The sequence below is a fragment of the Biomphalaria glabrata genome, chromosome 1 (genome assembly GCF_947242115.1).
Source record: "Biomphalaria glabrata chromosome 1, xgBioGlab47.1, whole genome shotgun sequence".
Lineage (NCBI taxonomy): Eukaryota > Metazoa > Mollusca > Gastropoda > Planorbidae > Biomphalaria > Biomphalaria glabrata.
In genome coordinates this window covers 51923337-51945235 of record NC_074711.1, presented here as the reverse complement: position 1 = coordinate 51945235, position 21899 = coordinate 51923337, and the positions used below count along the sequence as shown (strand labels likewise).

Below are 21899 nucleotides of genomic sequence, written 5' to 3'. Positions count from 1 at the left end.
TTTTGTTTTAATTTTTATATATGAAGAGTAAACCATCACCTGCCCCAACGTTGCTGAGGGCGGTTTTGAGTTTAAACCCCTCCTCCACATGATGATGAGTTTAAACCCCCCTCCACAAGATGATGAATTTACGCCCCCCCCCCCTCCACAGGAAGTTGAGTTTAAACCCCTCCTCCAAAGGATGTTGAGTTTAAAACTTTCCTCCACAGGATGTTGAGTTTAAAACCTTCCTCCACAGGATGTTGAGTTTACCCCCCCCCCCTCTCCACAGGTGGTTGAGTTTAAAACTCCCATCTAGGGCGTTTTAAGGTTATAACCGCCTTCTTCAATAAAACAAACGGCAGTCACCAAGTTCCAAGAGCGTTGTCAAAGGAGTGTTGAGTTTAACCCCCTCCTGGGGGTTTTAACTTTCAAACCCCTTTTACGATAAAAATTGAAAGCAAACTACAGTCACCAAGGTTCATGAGTTTAAAACCCATCGCCAAAGAAAAACCTAACGGAAAAATAGTCTCTAAATTCTATAAATGTAGCCAATGGTGGTCTGAATTAAAAACCCCCTTCCAAAAATGAAAAGCAAAGCAAAAGTCACTAAATTACATAAGAATAACTTTTTTTTAGTTTACCCTCCCCCTTTGTTTTGAAATAAAACACGAATAATAACTAGTCACCGCATTCCTTAAAAGCATATCTACAGCCACTACATTCCCCGAGAGTAACCTAGGGGAGTCTACGCGTAAAAATTAACCTTCCAATAAAACAAAACAAAAAAAACAAAGCTAAACACTGCAGTAAATAACATATTTGATATATGACCCACAATTGTCAAACTTTAGTTAGTATAAATAAACAAAATGAAACTTTATTTACATGGAATCAAATAATAATAAAATATAATATATACACTAACCACTATAAACTACCCTCTAAATCTACACCACTACAAACACTACCAAACTAACCAAACCAACTATCTGACATAAACTGATCAAAACAACTATCTAACTGATTCTAACTAAATCGCTAAAACTACTACACTAGACCTAGATCTACAATAAACACACTACAATAAACTAGTCTAGATCTACAATATCCTACTATTACACTCATAACACTAACACTAAAACAAGAATATCTTATCCTTAGGCTCAGTACCTTACTATTCACTAAGAACAGAACTGAGAAACAGACTATACATATAACTAAGTTTACTAAGGCGATAATAAAGAAACAAAATAACACTAGCTTAAGCTTCCCTAGAATTAGATCTAGAATAGATCTACAGAAACAATAACAAAACTATCAATAGCAGAAGCAAAATAACACTAGATTCCTTAGAATTATAATAGATCTAACAACAGCAGTTATAAACAGCAGCTATTAGCAGTAATATTCAACAGCAGCAGCTAAAAGCAGCAGTTAAAAGCAGCAGTTAAAAGCAGCTAAAAGCAGCTATAAGCAGTAATAATAGCAGGCCGTCCCAGGTACAGGAATAAAAATATAATTAGACGACAGACCACAAATATCTTAAGCTGTCACACAGACAGATATGGTACTGACCACTGGTCAACTGTACACTGAACTGTTTTAAAACAGCGTGGCATCACTTTTTATACACCCCACCCTAACCTACACAAAAAGCGGAAGTACAAATAATAAATTTGGCACTAGCCTATAGAAATAAAATATATAAAAATATAGCTCTGGGAGCGCAAGCTCACATATGGGATGAGGAATGTGCCTTTATCTTTGTGTCTTTTGATATAGACATTAAGACGCATCCGGATTACGGAATGTTTGGGCTTTTGGGGATCTGTGCAAAATGAACATTGAGATCCCAGTTAGTATCCCACTCTTGCTGTTTATTTAGACAAAATCATTATAACATTTGTTTTTTCAGATGTAATAATTAATTCCATCGGTTCCGTTTCCTCATAGAAGTGGACTTGGAAATAAATGAAGACGAAAAGCCAATCCAGGAGAAAAATGATAAACATTGAAATTCATAAAACCGTGAATGATAACTTTAAATATTTAAAATATAATAACCGATTACAACTGATATTTTTTTAAAAATCCAGTCCACTAACATAAGCGAAGCAACTTTTGAGCTAAACCAAAGAACAAATGACTTCTGTAATCTCCCGTCGCCTTTCTTTAAATAATTTAATAATAGCCGTTCGCATATTTCATGAACATTCTGAACTATTCCATTAGCTTAGAGGATATGGCGTACAACAAGTAAATTCACATGCAGGCATTTTTGAATAGACAAAACGTTCAAGGGTAAATATGATTGAATCGAGAGAGTTCTTGAGTATACCATTCCGCAGGTTTACACCAAAGAGATGATCTAATCACATGAACATTTTCCACATGACCTCACAGTGAATGGTAAACCAAGCTCTCTTGTTCTTGTGAAAACAATTATTTGACAGCGAAACTATCTGGGCAGTAATTATCCCAAACAAAATAATAACACTTTCCAAAAAGAAAAGTCCTGTTAAAAAACTGTCATATTGGAGTTACACAGGGATGTTTTCTTTCACCAATTCTGTTCCTTATTTAATAAGGTTACTAAAGGGAAAGAAATCCAATAGACTTATTCACAAGATCTCCATAAACTGAATTTGGCTGAATACGTAGCCATATTATTTCAGAGACCATAAGATACACAAGAATAGTGTAAGAAGATTAAATTAAATATCTTCAGTGTCAAGAAGCCCTACGTTACTCCTACTAAAAAGGTTTGAAACATGGTGAAAAAATGAACATCGACAACCAAAATAAGGAGCTGGTCAACAGATGTTTGAGACATAGGCCTATCTTGGTAGGACAAGTCGAAAACCCCAGACTTTGGGAGATGTGGGAACACAGAAATACTGAGCTGCATGTGTTTGGATTTCTTGCAGCTTACACATTGAGTTCAGCAAAATGGACGAAACATTTTGTAGCTATTTCTATTTTAAAAATTATATTATGTTTAAAACTAACTTAAGTGAAAAGATTCATTTTAATAATCTATTTCCCCACTATTGGCTATATCAAGAGGATAAAAAAAAATCTCTTATTCAATTTATAATAGCTTACTTATAAGTAAGAAATATATTTTGGTTTGGTTGATAGTTTTTATGCTATTTAGGCTAGTATTCAAAGTGTCCTCAATATGATTTTCATTCAATGCTCTGAAAATAACATGTTTAAGGTTTCAATTTTTTTTAATAGACTAAAAGATGCTTATAAAATGGATTCATATGTAGAAGGAGAATCTTTGGTAAACTTTTACAAACAGACGTTACTTCAAAAAGATGATTACGTCCTACGCGTGTTCCTAGGTCAGTCTAGTCGTGCATGTTAATCAATTACTTAAATTCTGTCAAGTTATTGGTTTTCCTGACTAAATCATGCAGCCCATTCCATGCTCTGCTAGCACTAGGGATGAAGAGGCATTTGCATAAATTTGTCCTAGCATATGGAACAAGGAATGTGCCTCTATCTTTGTGTATGTTACTAGGTTTTGTATTTGAAGATTATAGTTCAGTGATTATGTATAATTGCAACTTTACTTTTGTTTCTTCTATCCTGAAGAGATTCTAAATTTAGTGATTTAGTGAATATTCGTTTGTTATAAATCTCACAGCTCTATTTTGTGTCTGTTCCAGTATCTTAATGTCTCAAACAGAGGATGCACATTCTATCATTGGATTTAGGTAACATTATTAACAACAATATGAATTCTTAAATCTCCTTTTTTAAAACATTATTTAGATTTATTTTCGTAGTTATATTTTTATTGGCATAAATAGTAGACTTACTAACAATAGACTTCTATATACATTACATACAATGTAAAATACCATTCCTACTTTGCACCATGTAGTCTTTTGTTTTTAATCTAAAATTAACATGAATTATACAATGGCATAAACTTATCACAATGCAACAATAGAACAATGGCAGATTTAAGAAGCAAATTTTACTTTTTTTTTCACAGATTTAACAAAACATATTTTTTAAATAAGCAAATGCAATGAGAATCAAAGGTATAGCTTGAATAATGAAAAAAAATAAATTATTCAAATAAATAAAATTTACCAAAGTTAATATGAAAAAAAATACTTTTTACAAAGTCTACTGTAAAATAAGTACTTCTCAGTATAAATATTTTCACTTAATGAAAACAAGAAATTCTCAAATAAAAATTTGAAATTAAACTTTCTTTACAGTTGCTAAAGATGTCTTTGCACTATTTTGTTGTTCTATTGGAGGAAGCCTGGAAGGCCGTCCAGGCCTTTGCTGAATGTTTGTTGCTGGTTTAGCTTTATCTGGTGGCTTGAATGGTGCAATTTGCTTGGCTGGCTGTGTGGCTGGTTTAGCATCAGCTGATATTGGCTTTAAAATAGTTTTCGATGTTGGCCTTGTGATAAGAGCAATATTTTTACTTGTATCATTTTGTTCTGCCTTTGGTGGTCTGTTTGATTTCAAAGGTTTTGAAGAAGGTAATGGTTTAATAAGCGGTTTAGTGAGTGGTGCTCTGACAGAAGGGTCAGATTTTTTAACAGAATCTTGTTTGGAAAGAGAAGATGCAGTTGATGGAGGAGATGCTACAGGAGAAGGAAGTTTTTGTATTTGGTTACTTTTAGGCTGTGCTTTTAGTGTTACTAGTGATGGTTTTGTGGGGTGTGAATTTTTCCTCTCTGGTTTCTGTAAAGGTGAAGCTGGTTTCAATGTGTTCTGTGTTGTCTTGGTTGATGGAGAGACTATACTGGAGGTAGACTTTGCTACTTCTGTTGAAGTCATTGGAGTCACTTTGTTTGGAATATGTTGTTTTATTTGATTTAATAAGTCATTGAATTCTGGACCATCCCATGTCATTTGAATTGATTCGTCCTGGAACAAAAATATTTTTTAATCAGTTTTTACTAAATTAAACTTTCACTTTTTATGTTTTCATTTTTAATAATTGGAAAGTGACAAACTCTGTGAGGCTGATTGCCACCCAATAAACTAAACAGCACAGGAGGATCTAAGTCTTAGTAAGTAAGAAAGATTTAATCTATTGGTACTTTCAAATATCAAAAAATACCTTAGAAAAATTAATGTAGACTAATTGTGTCATGACCATACTCATGGGTCCACTTGGTGGCCAGGTCATCTTCTCCAGTAGTAATGGAATCATTGGTTTCTTAAGAGCATCAGTCAGACTGACTTCACGACGACAGTTGGCTGACAGTGAGTACTTCTGTGTGACACATGACAAAACTACCTTACAGCCTCTAATGCCTCTATCAATTTTGTCATACAGTGAATCTCCTCCACCCATTTGTTTGATGTCCAGCCAGCAGCTAAAGCCAAGGGAGGTCAGTCGTTCATACAATTTGATTATATTCTTCTGTTTCCCCCACTGGTAAGAAATGAAAATGTCTGGGGAGTCTGATGCCTAAAAAAAATTAAATCATAGTTCAGTATATTAAATCCGAAGTAATGTTTGGACCTTTTAACAAATATCAAACTTTAACATTTTCAGATTAGGACTATTTAAAAATTTTCCAAACTTTATTACAATCACAACTAAACTGATTATGATTTTTAAATGTGATACCTAGAAACCTTCTATAGTTTTCAAATTCCGTTTAAAGAACGCATCACAAACCATGAGATTAGAGACAGGGTTACTGCAGGGATTGGACCCCACGAAGACCTGCTAACTATTGTAAAAAAACGCAAGCTAAAAATCTATGACCATATTTACAACATCTTTGGGGCTCCAAAGACCTTCCTTCAGGGAACAGTACCAGAAAAAGAAGAGGCAGGCAGAGAAAGTGATGGGAAGACAACTTAAAAGAATAGATGGGCCTGCCATTGAAAGAGGTTCTAAGGCAAAAGACAGAACGAATGGAGAAAAATGGTCGACAAATCTTGCATGGTGCCCCAACATTTGAGATAAGGAAAGTTCAGTATTCAAAAGTAGAAAAAAGAGTATAGTGGAGGATAAGCTTGATGTACAGCTACAAGCAACAATGTTTTTAAAAAAAAACAAAACAATATCACAGTACTATCATATATCCAAGAAGATAAAATGTCAAAATTGTTTACAATTTTATCCAAATCAGACTGCACCACTTCTGCTACTGTTCCACCATTTTTGGTTTTACTTTTGTCTATTGTAATTTCTTGGACAACTGGAATCCACCATTTTTTATATTCTGAAATTTAAATAAATAAAAATAAGCTATACTTTGTTACAAAACAAATAGATCTAATAATATTCTTCTTATGGATGTGTCTGACCTGGTTGTACTTTGGTTTCATCAGGAGGAACTCCAACCACATTTAGTTGCATTAAAAGTTCTTGGAATTTGTCTTTGGCCCAATATCTCTGGTCAGACATTTCCTCTCCAGTTCGTTGGAAGAATCGGATAAATAAATATTCACTAAATATTGGTCCCATAGAGCCAGGTGGTGGCCATGGACATTGTTCCAGTAATAATGGTATTATGGGTTTGTTGAGGCTTACTGACAGGTTGACCTGTGAAATATGCAGTGAATGTTGGGTATAACAGAAAAAAATTATTGGTTTGCATGAGTTAGGTGAAAACATAGTCACGGAAGTATATTTTTAAGATCTTGATGAAAACTTAACATGTTGAAACATTTTGCTCAGCGAAGCTATGTAAGAAGCACACTATTTTTTTTTTAATAAAAGAAGATAACTTGTTTGAAACAATAAATATATCATTAGATATTTCTTTATTAAGAGCATACTAAAAACTAATAATAATAATAAATGTGTGAAATGCTTATTTTTTATGAATAACACTAAATTTTTTAGATAATTATATTTATTTAAAAAATCGGTAATTCGGAAAGATTGTTTGAATAGGGAAATAGACAAAATTAATCATGCATTGTTTAATACTAATAGAAAATTGTTTTATCTTATGATTTTAGACTGCAGAAACAAAAGTTGAAAAAAAAACAACTAATTTATCATCTAATAACAAATATGTTTTACTGATGTTCTAATTAAGTATTCTATTGTTATTATTGTGGTTTAAGTCAATGTGAATTTCAATTATATTTTCTTTTCTGGACAGTTTAATTTTTGCAAACTAAATACAATAGTATATAAACTAGCATGTTTCGATATTTATACTTTCAATTTATGATCACTATTCAACTTGGTTATAATGTAAAAAAATATTTTTTAAAATCTATTATACATTCAATATAAGTTGCAGCTTAAACTGACCATGACCACTGACCTTTTTTTTTATAACCGTTTTCACAGATATCTTTATTAGAATTAGAATTTAACAAGATCACAAGCTGTGCATAGAAAATTTTACTTTGCCCTAATTTATTTTAACACAACATCTCTGTTACAGCATATATTTAGCATAAAACTAAATGACCTCTCTTCTACAGTTTAAAAACTAACTAACCTCTCTGTTACAGTTTGGAGACTTGGCATAATTACTAGTGACACAACTGATGACAACTTTAGCTGCTCTGATTCCAGTGTCAATCTTTTTAAATAGTTTATCTCCCCCTCCCATCTGACCAATGTCCAGCCAGCACTCATAGCCAGCCATTTCTAAATGTTGTTTTAACAGTTTAACTTCTGCTTGGTGTGACCACTGGTAGCTGATGAAGATTGGGGGAGGGGAGGGATACACAAACTCTTCATCTTCAACAACTGCTTCTGAAAGTAAATATGTTTAATTTTTTTCTTGTTAAATAATTAAGACAGTCACAAGTCAATGATCATATTGTTTATTATTCATAATGTCTTAGTATTTAACAATGAGATTAATTTTAGAAGAAGTCCTTGGAAATATTATTAAAGTAAAGTATCCCTTTTAGACCTTGTAATCTATGGTGCAGATGATGTAAAGGTCATCTGATTCTTTGGCCAATGGTTAATCAGCTGGGTCGCATGTGGCCAGAACACTGACCAACAGCCTTTACTTTCCCCATCTAAAGTCAGGTACCATTAGAGTTGAGTGGCATACTTAGAGATTCCAAAATTAAAAATTCCCATTGTCATCAAACCCAGGACCTCTTCTCTTCTTGGTTCAGAAGTGCTTTATCACTCAGCCACCACCACCCCTGGAAATATTATTATGATGATAGATAGATTAATATTGTTGGTTTATCAGCTTTTGTTACATGTAACATGTTATAAAATGTTAATTTGTTTAAATTAATGTTAAACTCTCACCAGCATTTTTCATAGCATTCTCCACAATGGCAGCAGCATCAAGTCTGTCCATTTCTTGAAGTTGTGTTAAAACAGCCAGAGTTGCTTCACTTGTCTTATGAGTTGTGTACCTTCACAGAGATTAAATAGCAACGTATTATTACACAAAAGATTTTATCTGCATTTTAAAAACTTTAACAGAATGTTCATTCTTTTAATAAGGATTGGCTTGTTTAAATAGTGTACCATTTTTTAAGCACAACCATAGAAAGCTGATCAGCCTCTAATAACTAATCATTCATTCAGTAAAGCCATGCTAAACTTCTATGCTTACTTTCTAATAACTTACCATTCATTCAGTAAAGCCATACAAGGATCTGCTTGTTGAGCCCAACCTCTAATATCTTCATTGTTGTAACCTAAGCGACTGCTCAATAGCCTCCAATCATGCTCACTCTTTGGATTTAGAAGTTTGGAAATGTCTCTTGCCCAATAAGGAGCATGACTTAGTGTCTGAGAGTGTAAAAAAATTCTGTTAAGTGATGTACATCACATCACATAAAACTCAGAACATTCTAATAAACACATTTATTTAAATTTAAAATTGAAAATAAATTTAGACATTTGTTTTTTACCTTTTTATCAATTTCTTCAACTTTAACAACAGTTTCATCCATTTTGGTTTCAACATTGGTTAATTTCTGTCCCTGTTCTTTCACTTCATTATTGACATTATCTAATTGCTCCTTTTGTTTTGATACATCAACTTTCACTTCATTCAGAATTTCTTCAGTTTCATCCACTCTTCCAACTAAACTGGCTAATTCCTCTTCTTGTTTTTTTAATTGCTTTGTCATATCCTCTGGACTTTAAGAAAAAAAAAAGTACCAACCATTTGAATATTATTCAAATTTACCTTTCCAATTTTTTAATAAAAAATTCAATTACTATTCTATCATATATATTTTTTTTCTTTGAATGTAAAAATTACAAAGAGCTTTTATTTGTCTCTATGCTTACGTTTTCCCATCAATCATGTCTAGCAGAAATTTTTTTTGTTGGATAATGTCTGGATCAGTGGTCTGAAAGTCTTCCAGTTCCTTCCTTCTTTCTTTTAATAAATCTTGATACTTAAATCCAATCATTCGAACAGAGTTGAAAGCAACAAGTAAAAATGTTTTATCTGTATTGATTTTTATGTTGCTGAATATATCTGCAAAAACTTTAGCAGCAGCTTCCTTAAAAAAAATAATTTTGTAAATTAAAAAAAATTATTTACTATCAGAGCCACTAACTGATATGTATACATAATTTAAGAAGTTCTCATAAAAATAGTTTATCACTTTAGATAAAGTAATAAAAACATATCCTTCTACTAATAAGCTATAGTATTAAAGTAACACATTTACCTTACTATAAAAAGCCAATGTGACCATCATATCATTTAAGAAATAATGAGAGTGTTGAGCCCATGATGATTTATCAAACAAAATGTCCAAATGATCTATAACTTTTTCTGGACATCTTTTAGTTAGTTCTTGAAGAATTTGTATGATTAAAATTTGTGAATTTTCATGCTCCTGTGCCTTGTTAAATAACATCTCTATATCTTTGCTAGCAAATAGCTGAAAACATTTAAAAACGCCTTGAAGTTTTTATAGTATAAATTACTGAAAGTGTATTAAACAGTAGATACATAATGCCAAATAGTTGTAGTTACCTCAGCCTGTTTCTTTGATACAAGCTGAAAGAGCTGCGATAAATATGTAATCAAAATAGGCTCTCCTGTGTCATCCATCATCTGAATGAAATCTTGGTAGTGACTTTTAAATGCCCTGGGATTGCTGGGATAAATTTGTGTAATTGCAGCTGATAATAACAAAAGTTTAAAAAAAATGTACAATTTAAGTGTCCAATTTAATATATAAGCTTTAACAAAAACTAAAAAAATACCCACATAATATAAAACCTTTAATATCCATTTGTATATTAAAGAAAATTATTCTTTTCTTACTCAGAAGGTTTTGATTTCCTTTTTCTAGATATGCCACAATCAAATTTTCCAAATAAGGGGCAGCAACATTTTGACCAGATGATACTCGTCCATATATCATGATGTACACACCTATCAAATTTATGACATTCTCATCATCAACATTCAAACACTTGATAAGTTCTGGCACAAGAGGCGCTGCAAGATCCATCTTATTCAATGCTTCAAGCTAAAATATTAAAATACACTAAGAAAGCAAACAAATATTTGTCTTACAGTTGTAAAAACTATATAGCATTATTATGTCTATCAAATTAATTTGCATGTCTTGCTCAACTCATGGTCGTATATTAAACTATCTTGCAAGATAAATTATAAATTATGGAAAATAATCTCCTACAGTTACTCTGCATTATGTCACATCTACTAAGAACAATATACAGGGTACTACAATTATTTTTTTCTCTCTTTTTTTTTTTGATAACTAAAGTAATACTAGATCTAGCTTTCTATTTAAAATAACAAGATATATAGAGATCATAAAACTGTTTAAAAAAGGAAACTAAATATAAATACTTAAAAATAAAATGTATCAAATTAAGCCTACTCACCCATCTAAATAAAGGTTTCACAATACTCAGAAACATTGAAAAATGACCAGATGGAAATGAGCCAGTCTCTGGATTAAGGCAATCATATTGTAGACATGTCAAACAGAGGGACACAAAAACTTCAAAGTCTTCATTTTTGAACAATTTACCATCTCTGTATGAAGTAAAAACATAATGATAAAAGACAATTTTTTTAAATTATTTATTTACACAGTAAACTACTTACTTAAATGGTTCAGTTGCCTTGTCAATAAAATCAACAGCTGCTCGATACAGTGGCCAATAAAAAGCCCAAGGCAAGCTTTCTTTTTTCAGGAGTTCATGGAATCTTTTAACAGCATCAATCATAGCATTTTTGTCTTCCTGTAATTTTAATACTTTTAATAAGTAAAACAAATTTTTATACAAATACAACTAAAGTCTTAAACATTTTTCACTTTTAGGACTTTAAAAAAAAAAATCTATTTTAAAAACTGTATTAATGTGAATGAATACGATAATTTTTGTTTACACAAAGTAGATTAGAGTATTTCTGACTTCAAACCTTAATATTAAGTTCAGTTTTTTCTGCTATACTCTCAGCAAGATTGTATAGTTCTTCATGTTCTGTATTCATAAATTTCAATGAAAGGTCCATCATTTCCTTACCATAGGACTTTGTTAATTTATCTTTTCTATGGAAAAAAGTATAATTAATTAACAAAATATTATAAATTATCCTTTGTGCAATTTATTAGTAAGCCTATAAATTTTTTTCAGCATCCATAAGAAAGTTTCATTCATTGTTATTGTATCTCCAATGGTGAGTAACAGATTAATTTGCTTTGTGAGTTTGTGACTATGTCAATGATTAATTGAAATAATTTTATTTGTATTCCTATAGATTCTTACTTGCAATATAAATAAAAAATGACAGAAAAACTTCTTGGAAAGAGTGCTGTTGTGAGGACTTGCAACTATTCCTACATTTTGGTTGCAACACCATTTACCAAATAAATCAGCTTGAAATTCAAGCATTAAAGGGTGTCCTGCCATTTCAGGTCAAAAGGTCAATACTTACAAAATATAGTAAAGACTTAAAGGAACTAGCCTTTGCTTTGATGTATGTATATTGAAAATGTAACAGTCACCAGATAGATGTGAAGCAGGTGATTTGTGGCATAATAGCATCAAGGACATTGAAAGAATTGTTATATTTGAGTCAGATTACTTGACGTCACAACTAGTCTGTAACCACTTAAGAGCGTATGCCAAGAAAATACAACATTATTATGCAATCAATGCCAACAGTAACACCTTCTTATAATCCCCTTGCATGACTAGATTGGCATATGGATACTTGTAGAGTGTATTTCTGTTAATTCCTTATCAAGTACTGACGTATTAAGCAGAAAAAGAAACAGTAGAGACTACTGAGAGATTTAAGTCTTTCTTACTTCAAACCATCAAAAAAATATTCTGCTGTTCTTTTAAAATAGTCCAAATATTCTTTTATCTCATCTTTCTCTTTCTTTTCCTTGTCTTTTACAGATGGAGGAGGCTGGAATGCAAGAAATATCTGCAACACTGGACTGACAATGTCAACATGTTCCTGTTAAGAAGAAAGGAGCAAAATAGAAAAGCAAGCTATAGAATCGCAACGTGTTAAAGAAAGTTCATAAAATATGTTTACATATTTCAAATGTTTCATTTATAATGGAATCTGCTTATTTATGCCAAAATTTGCTTGTTGGTGTTACTTTTAGCTTTTTGTTTTTTAATTAATTATACAATTGATGTCATAGCTTGCTAATTGGTAAATGTAGGAAGTGGTCTGATGGCATTATAAACAGTATTACTTATGTTTTGTAGATTGAGAAAATGCTTTCATCTAGCTAAATACTGTAAATATAAGACAACACCAAAATAACATCATAGTACTACACTCTAACAGTCAAAGTTGTAACTTTTTAATCAGAGCAACTAAACCCAGTGTGTTAAAATAAACCCAGGGAATAGTCCAAGTTGTATCACCCAAAAAGCAAAAGAAAATATTGGTATCCAAGTAAGTAGCTTAAGATATTCACCATTCCAGTGTGAGTAACAATAAAAAAAAAGCTGAGATTTCAAAAGCCTGCACATGAAAAAAAAATTGGGACAATAAATGTTAAGATAACAGAGATGGTGACATTCAGACAACACCAGTATAGATAAGAGTGTCTTAATAACAAGTGAAAATGGAAGATATCAGATGGAAAATGCCTGTGGTATCCAATCATATATATTTTCAAAAGCTAAATTGTGAACTTCTTACATAGACTTAAGTCTTCCTTTGTCATTGGGTGCATAGGGCAGAGATGGATCATAGGCGACTTTCATAGCCTCTCCTCAGCTCTGCCCATGGATTTTTAAAGTTAAAAGGTGCAATGCCATAATGTATGTGGACAGCATTGCTTTCACTGTCCAGGTGGTCAGCATAATATTTACTAAAAAAACACTTAGAAAACATAAAGAACTTCTGCCTGCGACCTTTCTTCCTCTGATTTATTCATTCCATCTTTCCAAATGTTTTCCTTCAAAGATGACTTCCTACAGTAAACTATGTCAAAGCTATAGTCCCAATCAAAACCTCTCCACATTCTTTAAAACCCAGTAAGGCTATAGAAGGATGAGTGGAAAATGAATTGAACCATACAAATTAAAAAGCTTTGGCCCAAGAAATATGAATTGGTTTGGCTGCCAAGTTAATATGTCAAATAATAAACCAGTCCTGAGAGTAAATATCACTTCATAATCAAAATGGAAAGCAATAAATGGACAAAAGAGATAAATGGATTGTTAGAATGAAAAAAAAGTGTCAAAAGTCTTATATCTTCTAATACCTTTAACGCATTTGCTTGTAGAAGTACATAGTACAAAAAGATTATTAGGTAATGACAGTGCAGAAATGTACAATGTATACTACCTTCCATTTAACTGCTTTATTTTCACTGGTTATGGTATAACATGCTCTTATTGTACTTTGGCAACTTCTTTTGAAGAGAGGAATCAGCATTGAAACCCATGACCTTGACTTCTGTTTATCACTTGACATCATTAAGAATAAAGAAAACATTTCTTGCTATTTTAAGACTAAATCAACATTTTAAAATTTTAGCCACTGTTTGACAATGATAATTTTATGTTTGTTTTATAGAAAAAAAAATCTTAATAAAACACATTTTTAATTTCCAATAGAAGCTGTTAAAAATTATATTCATTTTCATAAAAGTTTAATCAAAATATTACAATTTATGTCTTAAATTGGTGGATCAATTCCATCAAGAATATATCAAAAGACAGGTAATAATATTCAACAGTGCCTTATGTTTCTAGTTTTATCCAGGCTTTTTGTACAGCCAAGAGCAGTCTATAAAATCTAACAACATGCACACAAATATGGCCCATGAATGGACTAAAAGTTTTGTTCCCAAAACTGTCATCATAAAACAAGTCAAGTATACAATAGCTGCCTTTAACATTTCTAAGCTATTTTATTCATTGTAAATATTGTAGTAGATTAAATGTAACAATCTATTCAGAAAGAAAAAAAAAGTTAAGTGTATTTCCTGGTGTATTTTAAATAAAAATTTTGCATTTAGTTTTTTTGTAAATTTACCTAATTTTGTTAACATTGCAGTACTTTTGTATTGTATCAAAATACTTACTTTGCATAAACTTTGTTCAAAGCATCTACTACACTGTATGCAAATCTATAGTGATTTAAGAACTTCATGTCCATCTCTTCAACAACTTTAATAAATCTCTGCACAATATTTTCAAAAACTTCTGCAGTAACCTAGGAAACAAAAAAAAATATAATTGTTTAATTGTATTGTGTGTAATGACCAAAACATAAATTTCTAGTTAAAGCAAACATCAAAACTTACTTTCGGGGATTTAATTTCAAAATTAGAAAAGTAAACTTGAGCACCATAAAAGAGATCAAACAAATATTTATCTCCCTCTAAAGTATAAGTACATTTTGATATCGTCATTAGAAGATCAAAGAGTTCATTGTACACTTCTTCAAGCTTGCCCTGTTTTCTGAAGATACACAAATCTGATATTTTTCATGTTATTTTTTAAAATTCAAACATTTCTATCATTTGCTATAAAGGCTATAAATTCCAAACTTACAGATATCTAATTTATATCAATAGATGAATCCTTGTCATTTATTCCCTTGGACATTTCATCCACAATCTCTCACTTAGTCCCTACTCCCCAAACATACATATTTTATAGACCATTGTATAATGGTGATGTTAAAGTCATTTATTCTAATAATCTAAATTATGTATATGTATGATGTTTGTTGATATTTTTGAACCCTCTGTAATCTCAAATTGAACACACAAAGAAGATCAACAACTATTAAAAAGAACTATGAAACATTGGACCTAGAAAAGTTTTTAAACTATAAAATGAAGTTGCTAGAACTAGAACCCTAGCTCTAACACCTCCATTTTTTGTATTTTTAGTGATGGCAGTAGAGAAATTATACAATGTATTTAATAAGCAGTATGTTCTTGAATATAATATTTGATAATATAGGTTACATCACTTACCCTAGATCTTTCATCATTTTTCTCTCCATAAACTCTAATGTAAATCTAGATACTGTCTTATTGGGTGCAAATGATTCGGAATGAAAAACATCTATACATTTCTTGATGTAGGCTCTGATCCTATCATAATCACTGAAGGTCTATATTAAAATATATTTGCATTCATAGTTTCATTTTAAAGATATTTTTGTAAAAGTATTTTTAATATTTAGTATTTACTTTACTGTTAATTACTGTTGAAAAGTGATATAAAATTCTCTTCCTTAATTAAAATTGTGATAGAAAATTATATAGACATAGATGAAAGTGTGAAAAAAAGGCATACATTTAAATTAATTTATATTTTTAATCTACTTTTATCACATAATAAATGAAACTGTTGCACCTCTTCAATTCATTTGTTTGTTTTTTTACTCTTAATCTGTTTTATGTTAATACCAATTAAATAAAAATATAGCCTTTTTATATGTATATATGAAAGTAATTTTTTTCTGGTGTTTTCTGTTAAAAGAATTTATGACATGCTTTCATATTCTTTTTGTGTTATGAGCTTTCCATTTTTCATAAAAGTTTCAAATTTTATATTTTTTAAGTCAACTTACTGAAAATGGATTATTCAAAAGTGACATCACAGTTTGACCTGTATCTACCAACTTTTGATATACACGTTCATTCAAGTGGATTGAATCCAGGAAACAATACACAGCATAGTCCAGCAGTTGACTGTTAACATCTTTCACTTGACTATCCCTATAACAAAATACAAAACATAGATACACAGGGTAAATGAAGCAATTATCAAATCAAGACAGAAATCCATGAGGTAAAACTCACATTTCAAAGGTGTCCTAGTGCTAATGGTAATACTACCTCATTACCTAGTGCTAATGGTAGATACTACCTCTTTTATTTTTTTCCAAAATAAATGTCAGTTATCAATTAAAGAGGCTAAATTAAATACATGATGTACTCCATTTTACAGAAGAAAACAAAACTTTCAATATGGATGGTTGCATTATCTGGGGTGGGGGGGGGGGGGGGAGCTAACAAAGAAAAGTCCAGTTACATCTTATAGAATGAATAGTTGCATTCATACCATAAGATTATATTAGTTATGTGATAATACCAGAATTTAGGAGAAGGAGGGCAGACAGCAATGGCTTAGTTTTACTTGGTCCTGAATTCAGATGGATGAAGCCTTTACTTCCCTGGGTAGAGTTTTTATAATAATGTTTCATGTTAATTGAAACTAGATGTAAGTACTCAACTTAATAATATAGCCACTTAATGTACTTAGTGGAGTCTTTGGTACCCACAGCCGTTCCACTAGTAGTCAGGAGTCTGACAACAATACATAACTAGAAAGGTTGTCAGGAAACTGGATCACTGTCTTATGTCATTATATAATGATGTGTATACCGTACGAAAACTTGGAGTCAACGTTGAGTAGAATGGTGTGATCCAACTTTGTAATGATCTCATTCATTTAGGAATTTTCAGATAGACCTGGAGGTAAAGAAGTCTTAGTTCACACCTTGCTGCCGAGAGAATTTTTCTTGTAGGACAATTGGTTTAATGGCGACAGTCAGCAGTTCCATCCCTGAGTCATCTGTACTGAGATGAAGCTTCCGGAGAACTGGGTCCCAGACAATTATTGGAAGTAGTTCCCCTTTCAGACCCTGTCATGTATAGGGCAAATGATGTAAAGGTTAACGAGGATGTCATGTGGCCAGCATAACGACCAACCGCCTTTACTTTTCCCTAACTAATGTCAGGTACTCATTAGAGCTGGGTGTCATGTGGCGAGCACAACGACCAACCGCCTTTACTTTTTCCCAACTAATGTCAGGTATCATTACAGCTGGGTGTCATGTGGCCAACACAACGACCAACCACCTTTACTTTTCCCTAACTAATGTCAGGTACCCATTAGAGCTGGGTGTCATGTGGCCAACACAACGACCAACCACCTTTACCTTTTCCCCAACTAATGTCAGGTACCATTACAGCTGGGTGTCATGTAGCCAGCACAACGACCAACCGCGCCTCCTAATTGTTGAAAAAACTACAATGAATTCGTCAAATTCAATGAAAAGTCGGAAGAGTTAACAGTCACAAAACCCTCTCAAGCCTGACGCTGCTCCTGAGAGACTAAAACATCCTTGTAGTACCAAAACATCTGGTTGGATTAAGCAAATACCTGACCATTTCAGAACATGGGTTTCAAAGACAATTGAAGGAAGAAAAACTGATGTCATGTAAATGATATTTCATGATTTAGTGAACTTGGAGAACTTTTTGTGGGTGTTGTTTTTTTATTTATTTTCTGCTGTGTGTATCAGCTCTTCAACTTCACCTTTCCCTTAGTCTGTGAGCTTACTGTATTCTTATGTGATTTTATTCATTAAACTGTTGTTTTTTTTTTTAAACCCATCCTCTACCAGGATGTCAAATCAAGAATAGTAACCAGTTGGCCAGTTAGTCATTTGTAATGTGTAAATAATATAGATAAGTAAATCAATATTTAATTGCAGTGAGTGTGAGATTTAGAAACACTTACGTAAGTTCTTCCTTTAAAAACTTATTTAAAAATTTGTAATAAACATTTCCATAGTCACTGAAAGTCTGTATTTCTTCTGGTTTAATTGGTTTAAACACAACTTTTAGTAGTGCTTCCAATTTGGCTTTGTCAAATGTCTGAAAAAAAAAAGAAAAATATTAAAATTTAAAATATCTTTAAGGCCCCTATTATTGTTTTTCTTGACTATGATGATTCTCCAAAATACTTCAGCTTCGTATTATAAAATAGTACTTTACGTTCGAAATCAACACAAATCTGAAACCATTTTGACAATAATTCATATTTTTTAAATTTTTTACTAGTTCTAATAGGATTGGAATAACTTAAAACTAAATTATAAATAAGATAAATGAATTTTACTTTATAAGCATATCAAACTGATCACTTTATTTGAGCCTTTAAAAAGAAATTGACAGCTTTTGCCTCCCCTCCCCCCCCCCTTTTTTTTTTTATTGCCACCCCCTTTTTTTTATTGCCATGACGTCACGCCCCCATTAAGACGACCTTGCTCTCCCTTGCTTTGAAACACTTTTGTTCTCGATGTTTTATTCCTGTATTTAATTCCTGTTGTGAAATCTACAAGTTACAATTGATTTACTCAACTTGTGTTTGTATGTGTTACATTTCACATTTTTTTGTACTTCAAACGTTTCTATACAACAAGGGATTTTTAATTCCAAACCTCACTTCAGTTGACATTGGACGCCTGTGATACTGATCCTAAAAACTACAATGGTCATCATCTATCACTAAATAGGTGTGCGTACAGACCTGGATGTATTCTTTCTGTTTCAAGTAGCCCTTCTCGAGACATTCTTCAGCAAGTGTCAAGTGTAAAGCTGTGAGGCTGTTATCCAGCAAACGGATCATGAACTCGTAAAATATCTTTGGCATTTCGTTGGATGGTCTCTTCAGTCGACTGTTCAGTGTAATCATATTTATTATGACAAAAATGGTTGACATATGTATTAAATAAATTGATTTATATGTGACATATTTATGGAACAAAATGAATGACAATTAATTTTTAAACATATAAATCTGTGTCGGATAGCATTGCAAATATCGACAAGGGATGAGGGCTTAAGATTTCTAAAACCAATGCCAACCCTCTAAACTCTAATTTATATTTAGGAATTCTTTGCCGCGCCAATATATTTGGCTAACTTCTCTCGCTTTCCTGTATTTGTTGACGTACAATTAGAAAAGTCTCATAGGGGAGTTTACCCTTTCTAACTGACCAACCACATCATCACGGGCGCGTCCTTCAGCTTTTCCTTCCATGAGTTCTCCAATGTATGAGACTCACCTTCATCACATTCTGGTCACACCTTCATCACATTCTGGTCACACCTTCATCACATTCTGGTCACACCTTCATCACATTCTGGTCACACCTTCATCACATTCTGGTCACACCTTCATCACATTCTGGTCACACCTTCATCACATTCTGGTCACACCTCCATCACATTCTGGTCACACCTTCATCACATTCTGGTCACACTTTCATCACATTCTGGTCACACCTTCATCACATTCTGGTCACACCTTCATCACATTCTGGTCACACCTTCATCACATTCTGGTCACACCTTCATCACATTCTGGTCACACCTTCATCACATTCTGGTCACACCTTCATCACATTCTGGTCACACCTTCATCACATTCTGGACACACCTTCATCACATTCTGGTCACACCTTCATCACATTCTGGTCACACCTTCATCACATTCTGATCACACCTTCATCACATTCTGGACACACCTTCATCACATTCTGGTCACACCTTCATCACATTCTGGTCACACCTTCATCACATTCTGGTCACACCTTCATCACATTCTGATCACACCTTCATCACATTCTGGACACACCTTCATCACATTCTGGTCACACCTTCATCACATTCTGGTCACACCTTCATCACATTCTGGTCACACCTTCTTTACATTCTGGTCACACCTTCATCACATTCTGGTCACACCTTCATCACATTCTGGTCACACCTTCATCACATTCTGGTCACACCTTCATCACATTCTGGTCACACCTTCATCACATTCTGGTCACACCTTCATCACATTCCGGCCCTGGTAATAATTTTTGTATAATACTTACCAAACAATATAAATTATTTTTTCTAAGGCGTAGTGTGCCATTTGCCATCCTTTAGTCTTTGGTGACGGCTTAGAATCAGCGGTCAGTTTGTCTGCTAAAGCTTCAAGGCTTTGTATCACATCGTGCATACCTCGTTCATCTATTTGGTTATCCGGTAAGTCGTCCACTGACGTTTGGAAAGTAATCCAAGCTCTCTCGTCATCGTGAGCAAAGTTTTGACTTCGTATGAGAGCTTCCATTTTAGTTGGTCTGAAAGTATGTATCAATACAGAGAAACCAATTAGACACTGCGAAGCTAAACCTGTTGACAATACTAAAACATTGCGGGGGGGGGGGGTGCCGGTAAAGTCATGGACATTCAGACCCAAAGTTTTTGAATCACAAGCGAGAGATACAGAGATGTATCTAAAATGTCTAATGACAATCGTTCAAAGTTCTGCTGTTAGTAATAAATAAAGAGGCAGGATAGAGTTTTGGTTGCGCAACTACTATGGGATGGAAATGATACGAATCGCACCAAATACACTCTAAGAATTAGGGTCTGGGGCTACAAATAAAAAAAATTAAAACAAAACCATAAAAAAAACGATATAAGTTAGATATCACAGCAAGGTAACATTACATTTTTACATATTAGAAAGATATTGATTTGGTAGGAATGATTAGGGCGAAACCAACACTTGCGAAACCTCTAGTGGGCATATAGGCCTAATAGCCATATATAGGCCTAAATATTGCTAAGAAATTTTTGGCGGGGATGGGATTTTACAGCTGCAATTATTGTCGAACTTATAACAAAACAAAAAAAAACGTTATGGAGATTTTTCCCCCGTCTTAATACCCAATCTGATATCATTAGATAAGATTGGATACTAGAATCTAGATCTACACGTTAAACGGACTGTGCACTTTTAGCATAGGGCGGTTTCACCTAAGCAGGTCCTAAGAAGAGAGCTGCCTTCATTACAAACTAGAGACAGAAATAAGCTAGTCAAAAATAATGCAGATCTAATAAAACGGAGTCGATACCTGCACGAATTTTTTTAAAATCCAGATTAACACAATTTACAACACAGCCATAAAATGATTTGTTAATACGTTGATCCTTGGCAGATATGCTATTTAACAAAAAAAATATTGCTAAAATTTGTGAAATAGACCTTAGATCTATTCAGTAGTATAACAGTATTGATTTTTTTTTTCATTAAGGCCGGGTGCATTTATTGATTTCCAATGGTCCTCGTTAGATTTGGTATAAACGTTTTAATGTCAATAGTCGCTAAGTGACCACACCAACAGTGTGTACACAATCAAACTTTTTGGTGATCTTCTTTAAAATAATATGATTGCTAAACGTTGGAACGTTTCAACAGAAGAAATAAAAAAAAAGATCTATTTTCTTCCAAAAAAAAATTAATGACACTATTGATAATGCTAATCACGTGATAGTCTACTAATATTACTAAAAATAGCATTCAAAGTTCAAGGAAAGAAATATGACCTAGTTTCCTGGGTATTTATCAGAACTGCCGCCAACGCAGTCAATAAAAGTCAACAATCATTGCTTTGTCACTGCGCTCCAATAGCCTTTAAAAAATGTTTACACTTGGTGGTGTAGTGAAGGTTTCAAGCTTCAATCCAGGAAAGAAATTGTAAATACTGAGTTGAGAAAAGAAACAAATGAAGCATGAGACCGTATCACAGCTAACACACACACACACACCCAATTCATCTCTCCCCCCCCCCAATGTCTGTTTGAATTAGATTGAAACAATTACAGCACAAGGAGACCTTAGAAAA

At 32.8% G+C, this 21899-nt stretch overlaps 1 protein-coding gene across 1 annotated transcript; it reads right to left on the bottom strand.

Moving 5' to 3' along the window:
* Nucleotides 1-3740: 3740 nt before the first annotated feature.
* On the bottom strand, nucleotides 3741-21620 carry LOC106060709 (uncharacterized). The gene is made up of 25 exons (XM_056043216.1): nucleotides 21601-21620; nucleotides 20100-20348; nucleotides 18746-18893; nucleotides 17954-18090; nucleotides 15996-16143; nucleotides 15394-15533; nucleotides 14713-14869; nucleotides 14491-14621; nucleotides 13749-13869; nucleotides 12241-12395; nucleotides 11349-11478; nucleotides 11031-11167; nucleotides 10805-10958; nucleotides 10215-10422; nucleotides 9921-10069; nucleotides 9610-9825; nucleotides 9221-9438; nucleotides 8836-9067; nucleotides 8550-8713; nucleotides 8222-8331; nucleotides 7443-7702; nucleotides 6289-6526; nucleotides 6094-6203; nucleotides 5084-5437; nucleotides 3741-4887 (listed from the first exon to the last, which is right to left on the bottom strand). Exons 2-25 carry the CDS (start codon nucleotides 20336-20338, stop codon nucleotides 4207-4209), a joined length of 4737 nt encoding a protein of 1578 aa, XP_055899191.1. The 5' UTR covers nucleotides 20339-20348; nucleotides 21601-21620; the 3' UTR covers nucleotides 3741-4206.
* Between the last annotated feature and the right edge of the window lie 279 nt (nucleotides 21621-21899).

What these genes read in the sequence shown, in the direction of transcription:
- LOC106060709 (XM_056043216.1), bottom strand. Translation starts at nt 20,338, where the DNA reads ATGGAAGCTCTCATACGAAGTCAAAACTTTGCTCACGATGACGAGAGA. An exon ending in AAACTGAACTTAATATTAAG is followed by an intron (nt 11,168 to 11,348) that starts GTTTGAAGTCAG and finishes TTAAAATTACAG; the next exon opens with GAAGACAAAAATGCTATGAT. An exon ending in GACATGATTGATGGGAAAAC is followed by an intron (nt 9,068 to 9,220) that starts GTAAGCATAGAG and finishes TTTTTCTTAAAG; the next exon opens with TCCAGAGGATATGACAAAGC.